The following is a 21,797-nucleotide window of genomic DNA, read 5'->3' on the forward strand; positions in this document are numbered from 1 at the left end:
TATTATTTTGTTCTGTCCAGTAGACCTAAAAAATAATGGTTCTGTCTATTTGAGACAGGACATATTCAGCTGTTCCTCTATTAACAAGTTTACAGGTTGGCTACTTATTTTGATGAGATCCCAGTTATGTAGCATTAGAGAGCAGATGTTCCTGGTGTAACCTGATAGTAATTTTTACTCTATTTTCTAATTTGTAGTCAAGGATAGATGATTTGATGAGACCAAGGCCGCTGTGAAACCTCCACCCTACTTTACCTCAAGCTGATCCCTTGCCCTCAAAGAAAGAACAACCAGTTCTTCAGTAACTTTTTTTTTTTTTTTTTTTTTTTTTTTTTTGGGGTGTGTGTGTGTGTGTGTGTGTGTGCTGTACCTTAGCTGTGTTCAGATGAACACAGAGCACCAATGGGACAATTTTGAACAGGCTTTTTCATCCTTGTTAACCTTGGTCAGTTGTTGGCAAATGATTTTATAGCAGATTTAAGCACACATTTTTAAGACCAAATTGGAATAGATGCTTTTTGGCAGTAACAAATAAAGGTATGATAAAAATACTTGTTATGAGAACTGAGATGTAGAGAGTAGTAAATGAAGAGGAGGAGCTCTTAAGGAGAAGATACCAGCAAGAAGCTTGGTTTCAGCATGTGGCAATTTTAGAATTTGTCATATCAAAAAGTTTTTGCATGACATTCAGCAGGAATTAGCAACTGATTTATCCCTGAGGTACAATTAATCATTTCAGGATGAAAATTGTTGCTTCTGTTTTAAAGTATTGCTTGTTTCTTAACTGGCCCTGACTGTCATAGATAAAATCTTTTGTGTATAGACATTTTTAACTTTGTAAATCTCATTTTGTGCAATCTGTTGGTTAAACATAAGCACAGGCTTACAGAACCAGATGGTGTATTTCTCAGCCTGAGAGAAAGGAAGTCAAGGCACTTGTTCATAATAATATATCCACTTTTTTGCTTACTTTAATTGTTCACATTTTTAATTAGTCTACAGAAGTTTTAATTTAAAGAACTTGCGAATAAATATGTGGCCTAGAGATGTTCATTTCAAAATCTGTATCAACACTTTTATGAGAGGTTATGATGGTAACCCTACTTTTTTTCCCCAAGTTGTCAGTAATTTTTGTTATGTCTGTGTATAACTGTGTCCTTACTTTCCCTCTGGTTTTACAGGGCACAATGACTACATGTGTCCTGCTACTAACCAGTGCACCATTGACAAGAACAGAAGGAAGAGTTGCCAGGCCTGCCGACTGAGAAAATGCTATGAAGTGGGAATGATGAAAGGTGGTACGTACACAGTCATCATCAAATCTTTAAATTGCTGTCTGCCTTCTTCTCTTTGAACTTCATTGGGCAGCTGATATGGTTTCTAGCTAAAGGAGGAAGCTGCTGATTTTATTGAGTTGAAGTCTACTAAATCAAAATTATTTTATTAAATCAAAAAAGGAAAAGCTCCAAAATATCATGTTATCTTGTCCAAATTTACATGAAAAATAAGAGTACCATCGATTTCAATAGAACTAGAATTCCTCTGTTACTGTTTTTAACACAGTATTTATTTGCTCTCTCATGGTAGGCTTCAGATCCTGATGAACAAAATTTAATCCAAGAGTTTGCAGCATTTTGCAGTTCAGTGTGAAGGGCATTGGTAGTCTCAAATCAGTCCGTATTTGTTAAAGAATCTTCTGGATATGTAATTATTTTGTTGTGAATCCTGGAAAGGAAAGTTAATTTCTTTGTTCTGCTAGTGTACATATATTTTTGATGTGAATTATTTTAACCCAACACTATTAAAGACTTACTCATTTTATAAGAACTGAGATAAATGTCACTTTCCTGGAACATATGTAATAATGGTGGCTTGTTGCAGCCTGCTAAAAATTTCAGATTGCTTTTATCAATGACGAGCAATCAGTAGCTGTATGGAAATCAATATCTATAGGAAAAGCCTGGCAAGCTAGTAAGTGCACAGAGCAGAAGAGATGATGTGTGTAAAGAGTTAGTTAGATTACAGACTGATTCCTCCTTTGTTTGGCACACCTAATGCTTACTTATGCCACAGAAAGTCTGGTGCAAGAGAGAAGAGTAGCTCATCACGTTTGTCCTTTCCTCAACAAATCACTTATAAGACCAGTAAAGGTAGGCCAAGTCAGGGAATCTTAGGAGAAAAAAGGAAAGAATAAAAGAAAAAATATCAGTTGTTGCTGCACTTGAGATTGGATCTGCATTTTTCTCAACTCAAGGATTAGGAAACAGCTGAGACTTTTTTTTTATCTCAGTTTTGGCATTCAAGCAGGAGGAAGATGTAAAATCTGCTAAATCTGCTTTTGCTTCTAGGACTTAAGACACCGTTGGGTTTTTTTTGGTATTTTTTTGGTTTGTTTTTTTTTTTTTTATGAGATTTTATGTATGGATCTGAACAGCCTGGTTTATATGACTATATGGCTCTTCAAAGGGTATGTAGTTAATATTACAACTATGCTCCAGAAAAGATAGAGGTTCAAGAAAGGCAAACTAAAACCAGAGAATCCATATATGAATATGCCATGCAGATTTAGCTGTGACCTTTGTACATATGGCAGATAAGAGCTAGGATTTATAATTATGTTTTATGTTGATGACATTACATTTTTCATTTGGCACATTTACATCCAATTATGCTTATGTGTATTTAATTAATGATGCACTGTACCAGTTTTATCTTTTTCATATACCTTCTCTAGGATGCAGGTTCTAATAGGTTTTTGACTATTCTACATGTTGCTATTTTACTCTCATGAAATTGTAAAGATTTCTCAGCTAGTATTTTTTAGATTAAAGTAGTTCAAAAGAAATACTGCAGTTCTGTCCAAATTTTATTTCAAATATTAATATTCTGGAATCTTTATTTCATACAGTGGTTCTCCCCTGAGAAAAGCCATCTGGATTTCATCCTTTCCTTTTACAATGTTGCAAGATTTCTATAGTCACTACAGGAACTGGCAGTTCAAAAATAGTCAGTGTTGTGGTATTTTTATTGTTTTGTTGCTGTTGTTTCCTTCTTTTAAGAAGCTAAACTCAGTTTATTAAAAAAGAGATCGGGATCAGCATAAATTGTATCTACCCTTATAGTGCTACTAAAAATGCATGAAGTCCATAAGCAGTTCATAGACAATAATTTTAAAATATTTATTTTATGAACTCTATGAAAAAAATTCTATTTTATGAAAAAAAATCTATTTTATGAAAAAAAATGTTGAAATCCTTCAGTTACAAGTAATAAATCTGTCATACCTGCAGATGACTTCAGGGAAGGTAAAGATAATGTACATGAAGTAAAACATTCAAAGTTTTTCTGGAGTTGTTATTGATTGCCTATTGTCCACGTGGATGTGCGGGGAAGAAAAGCCTTTCATCTAAATCTAGACCTTTATAGTTGTCACATTTCTCTCAGATGAAAATAAAGGTTAAGTGAATATTCTTGTAATACCATCTGGCTTAACTTTTAAGTGATAATGCTTAATTTTTAAATTTTTTTTTAAATTTTTTGCCTGAGGGGAGCTATGAAGATTTTCTCTTTTAGTAGATATAACAGGACTTTTTCTGAAAGAATAAAATCATGTAGCTCTGTGGTTAGTTCAAGGTTCACACTATTCTCCAATAGTTCCTAGTTCTTGTGATTGGATCTTCTAGTTTAAATAATCAACTCATGTTCATGTTGAAGGATTTGCCTTTTTTTAAGGCATTAATTCTATAGTACACTTGAACACTTGTTTGTGTCTTATCTCACTTTGTTTCCACAATTTGCTTATGATGACACAACTTTTAGATATAGTGGAAAACATGTTCTTTCTATCCCCTAAATGTAATCTCAGTTCTTCTTCTGTGCTAAATTAGCTGAGGTTTCTCAAAAAATTGTAGAAGTTGCCAAGTTGTGACTTTTATCTGCCATTTAAGTGATATGAGTAATAACTGATATTAAATAGGGACTTCCAGTAAATACTGGGGAAGGTAGGCAAAAGTTTTATTAAATAATAAATATATTATTTATATATGTCTCTGGTTAATTCTAAACATATGATATAGAATATGGTTGCTGAGGTTTTCATTCTGGAAGATTACTTTATGCAGAATGAAAACTTTCATATATATATATATATATATTTTTAGTAGAGTGGACTCAACTGAAATATGTTTTAGAGGCTTCATGTAGAGAAAAAAGTGCAGGCTTCAAGTGGCCCTTGAACTGTGTGGTAGGAACATATACTTATGAGTTCCTCTTATGAGTTCCTGTGGAAATTTTATTGACTTTTTTTTCTTCCCTGTTCTTCAGTCTTTTAAAATCTTCTTTCAGTACTGAAGAGTTATTTTTTTTCTCTCCTCTTGTGTTTGCAAGTGTTTCCTTCTGCATCTGTTACTGCGCTGCTTCAAGAGACAATCGGACTGCAAGAATCTCTGCTGGTGCAGTCAGCATCTGAGGCATAATTTACAGCAGTTATATTTGTCCAAATGCTTCATCCTCTCTTTCTGAATAAACCCAAAAGACTTTAAAATTATCTGTTATTATTTAGCCTCTGCTCCCCTGTTTGTGCGTGAGGATAAAGTGGACACATCAAATAAAATCCTTGCCGTGTCCCTTTTACTTCTCTTCCATAGCAGGGGAGAGAAGCCTTGTTTTTGTTTACAATCTGCTGATGCCTCCTTGAAGCTTGTTTGTGTTCTGATTTGGAGAAGTGTACTCCAACTTTCACATGATGGAGGGTCCCAGCTTTCAAATGGAATTGTTACAGCAGTTGCAACCCTGAAGCTCCAACAGTATGGAAGGTGCAGGTGACCTCAGCTTCAATACAGACCTAGTTTTCTGTTTCTCCATTGTTTTAAAGGCTTTCTGATTAGGGCCCAAAGACCCTAATCTTATTAAAACAAAAGCACCTTATTTTATGGGTTTTTATTAATTATTTTTATAGTGTGGCAAGTGAATGAGAGTTTCTAGTAATCAGCATGCTGCTTTCTTCCCCTCCTTTTGATGTGTGACAAGACAGATTTATCATTAAGTGCTGCATGGGATCAGAGCAACAGCATGCCAGTGGAATTTGTGATCATGGGAAAAAATTGCCATAATGCTAAATGCCAGATACCTAAAGAAAAATCCATTAATTTGCCTGATAGCCCATGCTTAACCAACCTGACACTACGTAATTCTTTCAATTGTCGAATGCTGATGGCTTCCTAACATCAAATCATAGGAAATGTGGCCAGCAAGGATTTGAGTGCTCATGTGCTAGATTCAGATGGTGATTATGTATATGACATGGGGTATTTACGGTCTTTGAACAGCCTGGAATCTCAGGTTGTAGAGAAGATTCTGTGTACTGTTTGTTGTGGTAATGGAATTAAAGTGTTACAGCACATTTGAAGCCTACATGCTTCGGTGTTACTCTCACAAATTGTCTGAGAACGCTTCAGAAATTATTGTGATACAGCCCAGGGAGTGAAACTCTCTGCTGGCCATAACAGAGTGCTAAAACCACATGCCATTTCCTGCAGAAACTTTGTTAACTCCTAGAGATTGGAGTGTCTAGCCTCCAGTTTTTCTCTTACATTCTTTTGAAATAGTTACCCACCTCTATGCCAGTCTGATTCAGTGTGACAGGCTTGATGAAGTTTAAGATAATTTTTTACAGGGGAAATGAAAAAACAAATTTTTTGTTCTCTCAGGACCTTGCTGATTTTAATCTTTAAATGGAGAGATCTATGCTCCCTTGCTGAATTCTATATTTATTCATGAAAAAAGGCTAGAGAGTTATTAAAATAATTCTCAAAAGTAGGAGTAATTGATGTCTGATGCAACCACTGGATGAACTCAAGGTCTTCTACATTTTCATGTAATTATCTTTTAATGAACTATTAAAAAGAGAAATAAGTGAATGAAGGAAAATGGATTGTGTATGTGAAATGATTCTGGTTTGTTCGAGGAGAACCTCAATGATACTTAATAGACATACTGTCCTGTACTCAGCCAAATAACTGTGTAGGTGGGGCCTGATAAATGTATGAGGAAGTGCACTCTTTAAAGTTGTGATTGTTGGGCTGAAATCATGTATTTGTGCATATTTGAAGCAAGGTTTTGTGAGCGTACAGCACTGGGAAAATAAGGTGGAAATGAAATCAGATTTTTTAGCGAATTTTTTTTTTCTCATCTTTGCACACAAGTGAAGGGGATCACTGCCATTAAATTGTTACAAAATACAGTACTCCTGTGTTCTTCCCCAAAAAACAGAAAGAGAGAACATTGTTGTGAACACCTTTGCCAAAGATGACTTCTCTTCCTATTCCACTTCATAAAATGATCTGTGCTAGAAGGAAATCTAGGAGGTCTTTTGTTGAGCCACCTGCTCAAAGTGGATTCACCAATGAATTTATACACGGTTCAGACTTTTTGCAGTCAAGTGGAAATGGGATAAAATAGGACAAATTGTCTTATGCTTAGTTATATGCTATAGCTGGATATGTAAAAAAAAAAACAAAAAACAAAAACCAAAAAAACAAACAAAAAAAAACAACCAAAACTATTGCAGATTTTTTAATATTTAACCCCTAAACACTTGTTTGAGATTGTAAAGCTGATTATAGTTGGATATTTGTTTACCCTGGCTTTTTGGCCTTTTTATACTTTTTTTTTTTCTTCATTAATTCCTAGAGTACTAGAGCTATAAGAGAGCTCAAGAAGGACTTTTTACAAGATAATTCAGTGGTAGGACAAGGGCTAATGGCTTCAAACTAGAAGATGGTAGGTTTGGATGAGATATTAGGAAGAAAAGCTTTTCTCTGAAGGTGGTGGAGAGACACTGGAACAGGTTGCTCAGAGACGTTGCCCCATCCCTGGAAGTGTTCAAAGCCAGCTTGGATGGGGCTCTGAGCCACCTGGTCTAATGAAAAGTGGCTTTGCCCATGGCAAGGAAGTTGGAACTAGATGATCTTTAAGATCCCCTCCAATCCAAAGCACTCCATAATTGTGTGATTGTATGGTTCTGGTTCTTCCCTTGGTTAGATATTTTCAATTCAGTTCTAGCACTCAGTCCTGGTATCAGGCCAAACACCTTCAATACTCAATTAACTTAATTAATTTCTAGAATGTAGCAATTAAAATTTGTTGTTGTCTTTGAGATTTCTACCAATCAACTATTTGTCCTACAATGACTGGCTTTCCCAAATCATGGCTGATTTAAAAGTAGAGAAAGTTCCTCTAAAGGCTTTATTGTGATCCCTGAAATGTCCAAAGGCTCACTGTAAATATTGTCTAGAAATGGGGCAGTTGCCACACTTACTGTAACCAAAACTTGGTATGAGTTTACCAGGAGTATCAGCACTGAAAGGGATTAATTTGAATGATGGATTAATCAAAATTATCTTGTTTCACTTCTACATGTCCTGAGATGCTCTTTAAAACATGTGCTATGACTGCCAAAGATTGAATACAAAAATACAGATTAGGATGAATCATGCCTTGCACCTTCATCTTTAATTAATAGATCATTGATTCTCAAACTGTGCATTATGAATAGTCATTAGAGACCTCAAATGACATTTGCCTGCTTGTTAACAGCTATTTTTTTTTTTTACCAGGTCTTTAAGACTTTACATGGAAGACCAGTTTTATGATCTTCATTTTAGTTGATGGGAGTTCTGGGGCACTGAGATACCTAGTGTGACCTGGTCAATGAACAAAATGGTAGCAGAGCCAGGAGCTGAACACGAATATCTGAATCTAAACCCCAACTGACTTCTCTCATTCCGTATCTCAAATAGAAGGGGGTCCTGATTATGGAGGAGAAATAAGCCCCCAGTTTGGAAAAGGATAAGAGATATTTTAAAAAAGCAACTCACATAAATAGACATACAGCCCTCAGGAGTTGAAAAGACTGTAACATCCAGATGCACAGACTGAACACAAATTTGTTACTTATTTATAGTACTGAGTGTCTAGATATCCTTGTCAGAAAACAGGCTCTTAAGCACTGTCACTTCAGGCAGGTCTGTTTGAGATTAGACATTAAATTCTGATTAATCTTTCTAGACGATTTCAGACAATGTTTCTCATTTAAACTAATTGTCAACCCACCTGGGTTTTCAGCACAATTTACATCACTGTTTCATTTGCCAAAAGAGAACTGGGAATGAAATAAGGGGCTGATTATCTGAATCATATTCAAAAGAAGTATTTATTAGGCTATAAAATTTGAATTTGGAAAGCAGTGTTACTTTTCTGCGGCCAAATAATGTATTTATGTAGAGAGATTCAACCAGAAAAGTTCCCAAAAATCTCAAAAGTTTGTACCTTGGAAGGTACATCATGCTGAGTATTAGAACCTACACTGCAGTCATAGCTTCAAGCAATCTCCATCTGTTACAAATCTATCAAGAATGAAATTATATTATTGACTTCTGCTTACGTACAGCAGCTACAGTGACCTTATGTTTTAAAGAAAACTGTAGGATTCTGGTTTATTTCCAATGAAGCATTATAAAGCTGTTCAGCTCAGCAGAGGTGTGCCTAATGAGGCCTACCTGTAAAGGGAAGTTGCCATAACAGGCTGTTAGTAGACAACAGCCTTACTTGCATCTGCCCTTTGGGCTCTACAGCCACTTGTGCTAAGACACTGTCTTGGTTTAGATAGACAGGTATCTGCCAGGGAAGATTGGAATTTCCCTTGGAATGTAAACCCCCCCCTCCTCCCCTTTTCCAAATTATCATCAATTTGCAATTAAGAGGCTATCAGGCAAAGATTTATGGGAATAGGTAAAACAGTTCTTTACTAGGATATTAAAAATACAAATGTTTTAGTACAGAAGAATAAGCAAGCAAACAAACAAATAAGAAATCCCAGAAAACTCTGAAAGAGTCAGAAATACAACATGACACCCTGTTGGTCAAGGTGTTGGAAACAGTCCAAAAAGTCCTCCTGGAGTGGCAGATGTGGTCCTGTTGGAAGAAGGGAGGATTCTGTGGAGCCAAGGGTCCAGAGATGGGTCCAGTCTTCCTTTGGGAGTCGTGTGGAAGCACTGGATGTCTGGTGACACTTGTGGCTCCTTTTTATCTAGGTGAAGATGGTTTGGCTCCTCCTCCCTGCGTAGAGCATCTTACAATAGTAAGATTTAATGTGTGATGTCACTGGTGAGCTTTAATGGTCCATTAATAGAAGACATTCCTATGGGGGTAGTGGAAGAATGAACAGACATAAGAAACATTGTCCCATCTGATAAGCAACACTTCACCATCAGTTTTTAACAGCTGGCTTCTTATCAGAGAAAGCAGTTACCCCCTCCTTAACAGATAAAAAAAAAAAATTTCCCCAACTGGGTTTCGCCACCTCTTTGTTTGAGTTAAGTACTCTTAAGTATCCAACACTTGGTCTCCTTGGTAACTTACAGGGGGGAAAAAATTCTTTATAGAGTGAAAAAGGGACAAACCTAACCCCCAACAGACACTCAGGTTTGTGTCCGTAAGGGAACTGTTGGCTCGTTCAAAACATTTTAGTTTTGCAGTCCCTTACTTTGGCTAATGGCAGCAATGACACCAAAGTGCGCCTGGACTCAGCCCCAGAGGTCTTCTCCCAACAGTTTAGTAAAACCTCCCCATACTTGGACATTTGAAGAGAGGCTTTTGTATTTCTGGCCTCTTCAAACCCAGCTACAGTTTCAGAAAGGTAGGTTTATGCCATAGGAAAATCTGGTTTCTTCCTTTGCAAACACTGGTGTAAAGGATTTGCATGGCATCTCTGCCATGGCCTGCTCTGTGCCTTTTTCCTTAACACTCTGATCATCAGCAGGACAGTGGACTCTGCCTCTCTGACAGATACCTTCTTATTTATAATATCTTTTACTTACCACATACATTTTGTCTTTTATTGCCAAGCAGGGTTTGTTTTGCAAAACACTAGAGATTCTTTCTCTCTGAAACAGATAGTTTCTCTCTGGAAATTTTCAACAGAATGCTGATGAGGCAGGTTGGTCTTGAAGAGCAACAGCATTGTTTAGAAGAGGAGGTGTTTCCAAGCACATTTAAAACACTCTTTTGACAAACTGACAAAATTATAGGCTGTTAATGCTACAAGGCTGTGCGTGTATATAAAAGTGTCAAGTGTCTCTCCTCCTGGGTCTGCTGACAAGGAGCAGGAGTGTGGACAAAGAGCCTCAGGTTCAAAGGTTAATCCAGGCTGGGAAGTTAGCTGGTAAACCATTTACCCACCACTGTTTCCAAACCCAATCATAGATCCATTTTGTCGTCCTCTAAAATAAAAAACAAAAAAAACCAAACAAACAAAAAAAAAACCAAACAAAAAAAAAAAAAAAAAACCAAAAAAAAAAAAAAACAAAAAAAAAGAAAAAACCCGCAAAACCAAACAAACCAACAAACCCCCTCAAACCCAAATAAGATTAAAAAAAAAAAAAAAAAAGAAAAAAGTGTGACTACAAACTTTTGTTGATTGATCAAATTTCTAACAAGAAAGAAACTGAAAAATATTACACAAACCAGTTCACAGGAATTATGTTTAACTCAAATAAAATTTGAGATTATACCTGCATCTTTAAAACTAAAATTTATTATTCTGTATTTCACACACAGCCAGGCAAATTCGACTCTAATTGGTCTCCTCCTTTTCTTCCTCTAAATTTTTCTGAATATTTTATATAATACCAAAGGTATAAAAGTGAAGCTTAGTTATTAGCAATAGGTAGGAAAAAAAAGGCTGTTGTATGGCTGAGATTCAGTGCTCATTCAGTGCATTTTTAATTTTGGATCTTTTGCTTTAATGATCTGGAATTAATTTTTTGTTTTGTTTTAATGACGTGGGAAAACACTAGGGCAGTATTTCATATGGTTAACATTTCTTTCATGAGCATACACTCATAGAACATCGAGTTGGAAAGGATGTTAAAGGTCATCTAATTCCAACTCCGCTGCCATGGGAGTGTCATATGCAATTTTATTGTCCATATGCAATTTTATTGCTAATCAAGTTCTAATGATTTCATTATATAATTACTTAGCAGTTTTGAAACCTGTCTCCGTGTCTAAAAGTCTGACTGAATTTATATATGAAGCTTTATAAAATTGCCTTTGAAAATATTGTAGCATTAAAACTAGAGTGGAAATTGTTTTAAGGCTCTTGCAAGATGCACAGTACTTCAATTTTTGCTAGATTTTGTTTTTCATAACACTTGACAATTAAGGTCCCTTTATTGGCTGAACGGTCAAATCAAAATTGAAATTGATGCATTCATATATTTAAAAAACCCTTAAAAAAATCACTGACTTTTGGCAAGGAAAATGTAGTTCGATAAAGTTCCCTTTTTTGGAATTAGTGACTGTGCATCACTATTATCTCTTTCTAACAGAGATAAAATTTGATTAAGTTGAAGGAGATTAGGGAGCACTTGCATTTTTCTGAGCAATATTCACTATTTAGACCAAGAAAAAGAATAAGTTTGTTGCTTCTCCATCTAAGGCTTAGGTAAAGAGTTAGTAGTAAGTTCTCTAAATCTCTGATGAATATGATACTTACATAGATTCAGAGATCTTTCTGTCTGTAATCATAAATGCTGATGATGTGATGTGGAAGGAATGCATACTCTTACTGACTTTTTTTTTCATAGTCTCTGCAAAATCCAGTACTAAAATTGCTACAGTTGGTTGGTTGGTTGATTGATTTAAAATCCCAAAATAAAAATGGGAGAAATAGACTTGTGTGGGGTACCTCATCCAAACTAGTTATGTTGAGCTTTGTGTAATGCATCACTTTTTTTGTTCTAAGGTGAATAAAAGTCACTGGTAGGCTTTCAGATGAATTAAAAATAAAATTATTGTTCTTATTTAACATCCGGTTTATTTGTAAACAGCTAAATGTTCTTACATTTGCCACCTTTCCTCTGTTATTTAGCATCCTCACCACAACCTTGTTTTACTTAACAAGGCAGGCTTGGATTAAGTAAAAAAGCAAACCCAAAAAAATCTCTGATCTTCCAGTAATCTTTGTGATAGAGACTTAATGCTGAAGTTGCCCTACTTATTTTTATTACCTTTTAGTGGATTCTGTTCTCCATCACATTTGGCCCACAGCTTTCTAATTATACCACCTTCTAATTTATTCACACTGTCAGTTTTCTTTCTCCATGGTGTGAAAGAGAACCTCATCCTGTCTGTCCTTAACCTTGCATGGGGTATTTTCATTTGAAACCTTCTTGTATCAGAATAGAAGTTTTAGTGTTTTGTACCTTATTATTCATCTTTTTGCTATTCCTGATTTTGTAATCATGTAGCTTGCAGGCCAAGCAGATATAGTAAATTTAATTATTTCTCACACCAAAGTTGTTTCACATTACAAATCATCTCATCTTTTTTTCTCTTATCCCTTTTACATTTATTTTTATATCTCTTTTTAATTTGGGAAGAACAGAACTGCATGCAGTGTTCATTGTATTGTGCCTCACGATAATAAACTCTGTGATTTATGAAGTTGTTCTGTCCTCCCTTCCTTTCCTTGTAATTTCTAGCCTTCTGTTTACTTTCTAAACTTATCTGATGTTTTTATAGTATTTTTCTAACCCAAACTTCTTGTTTATGAATTATGTCAGCCTATGTATTTATGAGTATGTTGAACACCACAGAGCCCAAGCATGCTTTCTCTTTGAAAGAAAATTTCTAGATGAGCAGCAGATAAAATTTGGAATGTGAGAAAGTTTACAAATACTTTAGTTTCTGTGAACCATGTGGGCTTGTTCATGTGATTATATATACATGTTTCACAGCAAAATTTTAATTCAAAAACATTAAATTGATACAAAGGATAGAACAAAAATATCTGTTACAGCTAGAGCATGCCTGCTATTGAGTATTGCAAGGAAGTTACCAGTGAGAATATCTCTGTAATTACAACTTGCCAGAATAAGTCTTGTGTTTTTCTCAATAGCAAGAATATCCCTCCCACCCTCTCCTTAACAGAAACTGTTTTAGTGGTAGGAAGGATTGGTGCTGCTGAATGAAAAATGGGAACAGCAACTCACTTAAGAGTTCTGGCTTAGAATAGTTTAGTGAATGGGAAAATATAGATAGGTTAAGTAATAGGAGTGATAAGAGATTTATTGAACTCCCTTTATCTGAATAGATTAATGGAATAGAATCACAAAACCACTAGATTTTGAATGAATTAAACATAAAATGCTTAATCTTCAAATACTAATTCAGTGAAAATCTCACCATAGTTGAAGAAAGAGGAACAGAGATTTAAAGATTCTCCCTGTTTCTTTGACACTGGAAAAGATCAACATTTATATGAAAGCATGTTGTACATGAGATGAAAATGCTACCAGCAAAGACTGGAATTTTAAAGGTCTGAAATTTTGTGGTGTGAAGAGAGCTGAGAAAATGTTGTGTTTCCCTTTCCCCAACCATTAGAAAGACCTGTACTGATTTCTTGCAAGTGTTTTTGTTTTGGTTTGGTTTAAATGTTTTCTCTTCCCTAGTTCTTGAATGGCTTACATCTTTATTCTCTGTAGATACTTCTTTTGCATTTCAAGCTGGGACGAGTGCTGCTTTTTGCAATTGCATGAGAACTCCAGAATAAGCTGCATCATAAGCTGCCTTCTCCTCATATCTCAATTCTTTGTGTGCTTTCCTTATTACTTGGTTGTCCTCCTTTGCCTCCACTTGATGATGGATTTAAGTTTCTGACTCAGTCTCAAATGCCTGTTACTCCTCCACTTAGATCCATACTTAACCTTTCCTTTATGGCTGGAGTCCACGTGGGTTTTATCATTATATTTTTCTTGTAACCTTTCCACAAAGGGAGATTTTCTTCCACTGCAAAGGTCTTATGTTTGAATTGGTATGGCTGACTTGATAATATCCTAGGGGTCAGGGTCATACAGTGCAAAGCACATTGCAGAAATGTGCAGTAATGACAGTAATGGTTTCTGTTGTGGTTATTTCAGCCTTTTGACAGTAGGCTCTCTCACATTAGAATCTGAGGTTGCAATTATCTCTCCTTTTCATACTTATGTTTATCTACTTAAATGGCATTCTTTATTGCTGTATAAACTCATCTTATAATGGGAATTTTCCTACATATTTTTTATATAATTATGAAGATTACAGGCTCAGTAATAGGATGATGTTTAATTGAAATAATTGGTAACCTTAATCAAAATATTCTTGATAGTTTTTGAGAGCTACTTCTGTGTTCTGTCTGACTCACCAACATCGTTAATTTATCATTGATAATTTATAGAATAATGGTCTGCTAGAGGTTGGGACATACCTTGAAGTTTGGGCTACAAAGAAATATTTATTTATTCCCAATAATCAACTTATTTTTGTGGGGCAAAGGCACATGTACAGCGTCACTAGTCTAGAGTTCTGTGTGAACTCAGTTTTAGGAAGGAGTGCACTATTGCCTACACTGTACTTTTAGAAATGGTTTTTCTGTCCTACTACTGGTGTAAGATTCCTGAAGAAGTCTTCAGAAAATAAATGAAGGATCAATGCTGCCTGGGTCTATCAAAAGCATCTGTTGTTGACTGAAACCAAGTGTATATAATACTTAAGATCAAGGAAAGGAGTTCATTATATCCTTGTGTGTCTCTAGGAATCCGGAAAGACCGCAGAGGTGGGCGAGTGATGAAACAAAAACGCCAAAGAGAGGAGCAGGATTCCAGGAACGGAGAGGCTTCTTCAACAGAGCTGCGAGCTCCCACCCTTTGGACAAGTCCACTTGTGGTTAAACATAACAAGAAGAACAGCCCAGCCCTGTCCCTGACAGCGGAACAGATGGTCAGTGCCTTGCTGGAAGCTGAGCCACCTTTAGTTTATTCTGAATATGACCCAAACAGACCATTCAATGAAGCCTCTATGATGACCCTGTTGACCAACCTTGCAGACAGAGAATTAGTGCACATGATCAACTGGGCAAAGAGAGTTCCAGGTAAGGAAAAAAAAAAGCCCTAGTCAACTATAAAACCTGCTGATCACAAACAAATAAAAACCCCCACATACTGATTATCTGACTACCTAATCTTATTAATTCAAATTGTTCTTTTAAGTATAAATACATTAACAAAATTTACAATGTTAAACAAAGTTTATGTTATATTGGTCAATGAAATGCTATAGTGCAATGTAAGTGACTTTTGAGGAAAGATTTATTCAAGAATACGTATTTTCTACACTCTACAGACTCTTGGGCAGTTTTGTGTTTGCAAATCCTTTTTTTTCCATAAAAAACTCAGCAAAAGTAAAGGTTGAAAGAGATTGTTGGTCAAATCTAGTAAATTTGATTTAATCAAAATATATTAAGTATTTTGATCTTCTTAGAAAAGGGTTACTGTCATATATTTAATGTAAATCATAAATTCAATATCAGTACTAAGCCCATAAGTATTACTATGATTTATTTAATTTCCAGGTTATAGTTTTGACTGTGAATTACAGATATTTCATGAATTTTGGATTTGAAAAACAAATCCAGAATAACAGTTTTAGCATAATTTTTTTTTTGGTGCACCATGATTACCTCTGTTCCCAAAAGGAATTACAGAACTGTGGAAAATAAGTAACATTTTTCTTCAACTGTATGTTATGTATTCGTCCATGTAGTTCAGTTAAGCAATATAAATGAAATGAGAGAGTACTTTTGTAGTTAAGGTTCATCACCTTTCAATGTTTCAGTTTATGCAAATACTCTTCATAAGTTAAGGTCTAAAAATTTATAAGACATTTATTGCACATCTCATAGTTTTTTCTTGGTAAAAATACTGGCATACACGGCAATTTATACTTCATAATTCACTGTATTGCTGATGTTTTAAGTTTTTACTGTAGCCATTTATTTAATTAAAATCATGTAGATGCTTTAGGAAGGGATGCTAGAGACAATTAACACAACTCTCACCCACAAAGTGCATTACCTCAAAAAAATTGCACACAGTTTATGCCATTTTTCTTTTTTCCTTCATTTAAACTTGGCAAGACTGTTCCTGGTAAATCAATAACCATGTCTTTTCCAGTCCTTAAGGGTTCCCTTTCAGCCACTTTTCACACGTCACTTTGTGGGATCCAGCTATGATCAATGAGAACCTGTGTGTGTTTCATTTCTCATCGTATCTTATAAGAAAACACTTGAGAATTTTATTCTTGACAAAGTCACGGTGGTTGAAGCCTGATCTACAGTCTGTTCAAGTCAAAGGCAGTTCTGCTGTAATTTAGGTGTGTTTTGCATCAAGCCATTACAAAAATGCTTTTGAAAAAGGAACCTATGTACACGGTGTTAAAGTTATTCACTGTCATCAAAACAAATAAATTCAAACTACCTTTCTATGGATTTTTAGAAATATAATTAGTCTGAGTCTGTTAAATTAATTCAAATTCAAGATGAATATACCAAAATCTAAATTTGTTATGTTGTCCAACTGGAAATGTTTGACTTCCATGACTTTTGATTTTGAGAGTGTAATTAATGGAAATGTGCTTAGAAATGAAGTAACATTGTCAGAAAACTAAGTTCTGTTTTTTATTCAGAACGGCCTGTCACAAGATGATTCAAACTGGCAACAATCACAAAATTGCCTGGTTTACCAAATATAAACTCCAAATTTTAAGAAAGTGTCTAACACCAGAAAATCAAATGGATAAGGTTATCAACTCTGCATATCCAATGCATTTTACATTTAAATTTACATTAATTGTGAAAATATCTCCTAAGGAGAAATCAAGCCCAGTGACTTGACCATGTATATCCATTAATAAGTACTCCAGTAGGTGAGGCTTTTTATAGAACTGCTGAACTTTGGCTAGAACTAAAAAAAAAAAGTCCTTTCCCTGCCGTAGTTTGATCAATTAAGCACTCTACAAGTAATTATATCAAAGGAAAACAAAAATTATACCTAAGTCAGGACAGAGAAAAAAAAAGAGTTTGGGGGTTCTGAAAGTGGTGGATACCTAGCTGGTTCTTGATGTTGTGCCCTGGAGTACAGCATGCATCTACAAAAGCAGAAATAAAAGAGTTTTGATTTAAAAAAAATCATGTCCAATTTTTTACCTACCTCTACAACTGGGGCTTCTGAGAGTAAGAAATTTGGATCTAGATGCTTAAATATATATGTCTTTTTAGTCACTTATTTGGTCCCTAGGAAAGGTTGGGTGTACCTACTTGCTGATATTAAATTTCAGAAGTATTGATCACCTTTCAAAGATTGTGTCAAAGTTTCCTTCTGATGGAATATATTTGGAATACGTATACATTAATGGAAATGTGTCTGACAATATAAATTGCATTTTCATCCCCTCAGAATTGTAGTCAATTGTCATTGACTACTCCATTATTATTAGAAATTATACTATAAAGCCTCATCAGAGAGGATTTTTGTATATGCTATGCATGACCAAGGGGACTGAATAACTTTTCTCTGTTAAGTGTTTGGTGTAACAGCATTGTGGAAATCCACTCAGTTATTTTTTCAGCTAATTTACTAGGGTTTCAAGCATCAGGATCAAGGGTAAGAATAAATTTTTTCCCCTAAAAGGTGAGTGTCAATAGAAATACATAAAATATTATGTATGCTAGGAATATAAATTTTAGCAATAGAAAAAAGCTGTTGCAAGAAACAGCTTCCCCTACACACACATGTCAAGCCTTGGAAAGATTGTGCAAGTTAATTTACCTACATGTAGGATGTAGGAAATCAAGGAGCAAAGTCTTTATGAGTGGCTGAGTTGAAATCATATTTCATAGTGATGACAGAATCACAGGATATACCATCTTGGAAAGGACCCACAAGGACCATTGGGTCCAAGTCCTGGCCCTACACAGCATCAACCCCAAGAGTCACACCCTGTGCCTGAGAGTGTTGTCCAAATGCTTTTTGAGCTCTGTCAGGCTGGTGCTGTGACCACTCCCCTGGGGAGCCTGTTCCAGTGCCACTGTTCCAGTGCCCAGCTACCTTCTTGGTGAAGAGCCATTTTTTAATACCAACTTCAACTTTGCCTGACATAATTTCAGGCCATTCCCTGGGCCCTGTCACCACAGAGAGAGATCAGTGTCTGCCCCTCCTCTGGCCTCACGAAGAAGTTGCAGACTGCAGTGAGGTCTCTCTTCAGTCTCCTCTTCCCGAGGCTGAACAGACCAAGTGCCCTCAGCTGCTCCTCATACAGCTTCCCCTCCTGGCCTTTCGCCATCCTCACGGCCCTCCTTTGCATGCTCTCTAATAGTTTAATGTTACATTGTGGCACCCAAAACTGCCCCCAGCACTGGAGGTGAGGCCATTCCAGCTCAGAGCAGAGAGGGACAATCCCCTCCCTTGCCCGGCTGTGCTGCTGTTCCTGATGCCCCCCAGGACAGGGTTGGCCCTCCTGGCTGCCAGGGCACTGCTGGCTCATGTTCAACTTGCCACTGACCAGGACCCCCAGGTCCCTTCCTGTGGCACTGCTCTCCAGCATCTCATTCCCCAGCCTGTCTGTACACTCAGGACTGGCCTGTCCCAGGTGCAGAATCAGCACTTTCCCATGTTGAAAATATTATGGTTGGTGATTGCCCAGCCCTCTAATTTGCTTAAGTCTCTCTGCAGGGCTTCCCTTGCCCTCAAGGGAGTCAGCAGCTCCTCCCAGTTTTGTATTGGCTGTGAACTTGATCAGTATCCCTTCCAGTCCTTTATAAAGAAATGCTTAGAAAAGTCTTCAAAATGAGATGAGTATCTTTGCAGACATGCCCTGACTGGGAAGGTCATAACTCATCTCAGTGTTTGTTGCAACTAATTCAGCATCAGTTCAAACTTGCTTAAACTGGCTCTGCAAACTTGGTTGTGTTAACCAGTTTCAGGGGAAAAGAAAAATATCTTCAATACCTAGATATAACATGATTTTTTCTGAGGTCAGAACCAGGTTCCCCTACGACAGTGGAATTTGTATTATGCCGAGAACATAAAAGCTTGTTTTAATTTTTTTTTTTTTTAATTTTTTCAAAACCTTGGCCACTAATACAAGGGGGGTTAGACGATGAAATGAACAAAAATCTTGTACAGTGACTTATGACATAAACAAAAAATTCAGGATGCCTTACTCTTTAGATGGTATACTGGGGATTTAGGCTACAGTCCTTCCAGGTGGCCTCTGTAAGATACTGATGGTGCCTTTTGATTGCCCTAGCCAGCTGGGATAGCTGGCAGCTGCACATCAGGTGGGTGCAAACAGATTCTGGTGGGCGAGACTTTACATGTAAATTGAGACTTACTATTTAATTGGAACAAATCACTAAAAATCACATGTAGGCAAGGTTTCAATCTAGATGAATGTTCATTTCTGGATCACATGTTACTGAAAGATATGCTTTCTTATGTTCTTGGTTTAAATAACATCTCGGGGTTATAGTACCACATTCAGAATAGTCTTTAATAAAATGAGCAAAATCTGTAAAGAAAGTACTGTGCTTTTCTACAGAAATGCTGTTAGGTCAAATGAATTAACTTACTGTATTTCATTATTTACTTACTTTGCATTTAGTTTATTGTCTTATGTGGAATGCTGTATTTTCCAAATGAAGCTGGCATTTTCCATGTAATCAACCAAACATTTTTGGTACAGAATCTCTTGAGATGGTAAGAGACATTACGAGCTTATGCAGTGAGCTCATGGTAAAGAGTGTAGCTTTAAGGAAATTTTGTTGCAAGGGTGAAATATTTGGCAGTGCTGCTAAAATCTTGTATAACTATTTACTACAAGTACAGTAGCTGTACAACTTAATAGCCCTAAAATGGTACACTGGGCATACAGGCTTTGAAGTTTTGAGATGATTCACAGTGCTGTACTTATTTTACGGCTTCATGAACCGAGGAGATAAACATTTTGGCACTAGGTTGTGGGGTATTTTTTTTCTTTATTTCAAAGCCACAGAGGTTGCTATTTTCTTAAGATATTGTTTTCCTATTTGACCTTTTAAACTGCTCTGTTAAATCAGGAACAGTGTGTAAAAAGGCCAATAGCCACAATTTGAGACTGCAGTTTAGTGGCACCAAATCTGGAAAAAAAAATTAGTCAGCTTGCAGTGAAAGAAAAGATGTCTTAGATGAGAGTGGTATGTGTTTATAACCATTTAGGTGTAGGAATGTTTATAGAGCTTCTAAGTGTACTGATCCTCCTGCCAATGATTTACACTTATTTAAAAAAAGTAGTGGCTTGCAATTCCTGTAATAATTTTTAATGACATTTTCAAAACAGCATTATTTTAATAAACGTTCTGTTTTACAGTCTCTTCTCCTTTGCCTAACAGGCTTGCTAGTGAGATTTCTAAAATGTTATTAAAAAACGCACCCCTTTCCTTATTGGTTTAATCTGTTGAAGCGATACTCTCTGTTCCCCTGCTTCTTAGATGAAAAACAGAGGAAGTAAATTTGTAAGCAAAAGAGAAATTAACATAGGCGTCCGGATCTTACTTTATGGCTGCTTTTTTGCTAATTTAATTTCTGTGAAATTTCAATTAATTATCATGAATGTAGGAGATAAGTATAAAACATAGTGGATTAAAGTAAACATCATTTGAATCTGAACATAAGATTGAGACATATCATTCAACAGAACAATTATGAAGGCAGCAGAATTAAAATCCTTGAATATGAAATTAAAGATTTCCATCCCGTGTTTTCTTAGTCTGGGAAACATCTTCAGGTTTTCTTGTCTATATTTGTAAAACCAAAAAAGCATTCCTTTCTGTCCTCCTCCTCTAACTTCTGTGTGCTCTATGAGAAAACCCATCTCTTCCAAGTTCCTTTTCTAGTTATCTCTAGAACTGTCTTATAGTGCTTTTAAAAAAAAGATGAGGTATATTTCCTCCTGTACCGAACTTCTGATGAGAGAAAAGAATGAGACAATAAGACACAATGTTGAGAGATGAGGTGGAGGTGCTGATTCTAAAGGACAGGGAGACGTTATTTCCACCAGGAGGTTGTGTCAGACAGGAAAAAGCCAAAGCTGAGAAGGAACAATTCAGCAGAAGTGCTTGTAAAGGAATATAAGCAATATAAAACAAAGCAAAAATACAGATGGTTTATCTAACTGAAGACTGGAAGAAAATTATAACAGAAGAAAAAAATATCAAGGTCTGAATTACAACTCTGATATTGGAAATTTAAGAGGTATCCTAATGCAATGGTTTTCAAGCTCTAGGGAATCATTGGAATTAGGGATATAGAAGGAGAGAGAAATACATTAGGACAAGCTGACCGGCAACAAGGAGACTCCAACAGTGAGAAAAGGTAAAGAAGACACACAAAAGGGCCAGAGGAAAATGATTCTGTGAATCAGTCAGATGAGCCAATAGTATTGGCCAATGAGCCAATGAGCAATATTCATATTGCTAGGGCTCCTGCTGAAGGCAGTAATTTGTTCAGGGGCTCTTCTGAGTGGAAGGGTCTGGTTGTTGCCTGCTTCTGTTGCCACAAGAAGAGCCTTAGGATGTGACTTATACACAATTCGTTCCCATTTCATCTTCCAAGCCATAGTGTTCCAGCTTTATGTCCCAGTTTTTCCCCAGGAGTTTCCTGGCAACAGGCATTAAAAGAATGTGTTCAAACTGCACCATTGTATTTGCATAAAATTTCAGTCAAGGGAAACAAAGTTAGGACAGGAAAAGTAGTTAGAGAATCACTTAAAGTATTTCTTTATGGATCCATTTAGATTATTTCTTCAGAGAATATTTGAGCGAGCTCATAAATATATCCTTGAGAGTTTTCTAAACTTATCCTGCAACATTCAATATTTTTTTT

The 21,797-nt window shown here is 36.1% G+C and overlaps 1 protein-coding gene across 1 annotated transcript in view; it reads left to right on the forward strand.

Moving 5' to 3' along the window:
- ESR1 (estrogen receptor 1) overlaps positions 1-21,797 on the forward strand; it is a 158,848-nt gene that overhangs the window by 98,004 nt on the left and 39,047 nt on the right. Inside the window, 2 exon segments of the mRNA XM_066315490.1 lie at positions 1,182-1,298; positions 14,636-14,971. Of these exon segments, the coding sequence (XP_066171587.1) occupies positions 1,182-1,298; positions 14,636-14,971 (453 nt within the window).

Source organism: Sylvia atricapilla, chromosome 3 (genome assembly GCF_009819655.1).
Source record: "Sylvia atricapilla isolate bSylAtr1 chromosome 3, bSylAtr1.pri, whole genome shotgun sequence".
Classification (NCBI taxonomy): domain Eukaryota; kingdom Metazoa; phylum Chordata; class Aves; order Passeriformes; family Sylviidae; genus Sylvia; species Sylvia atricapilla.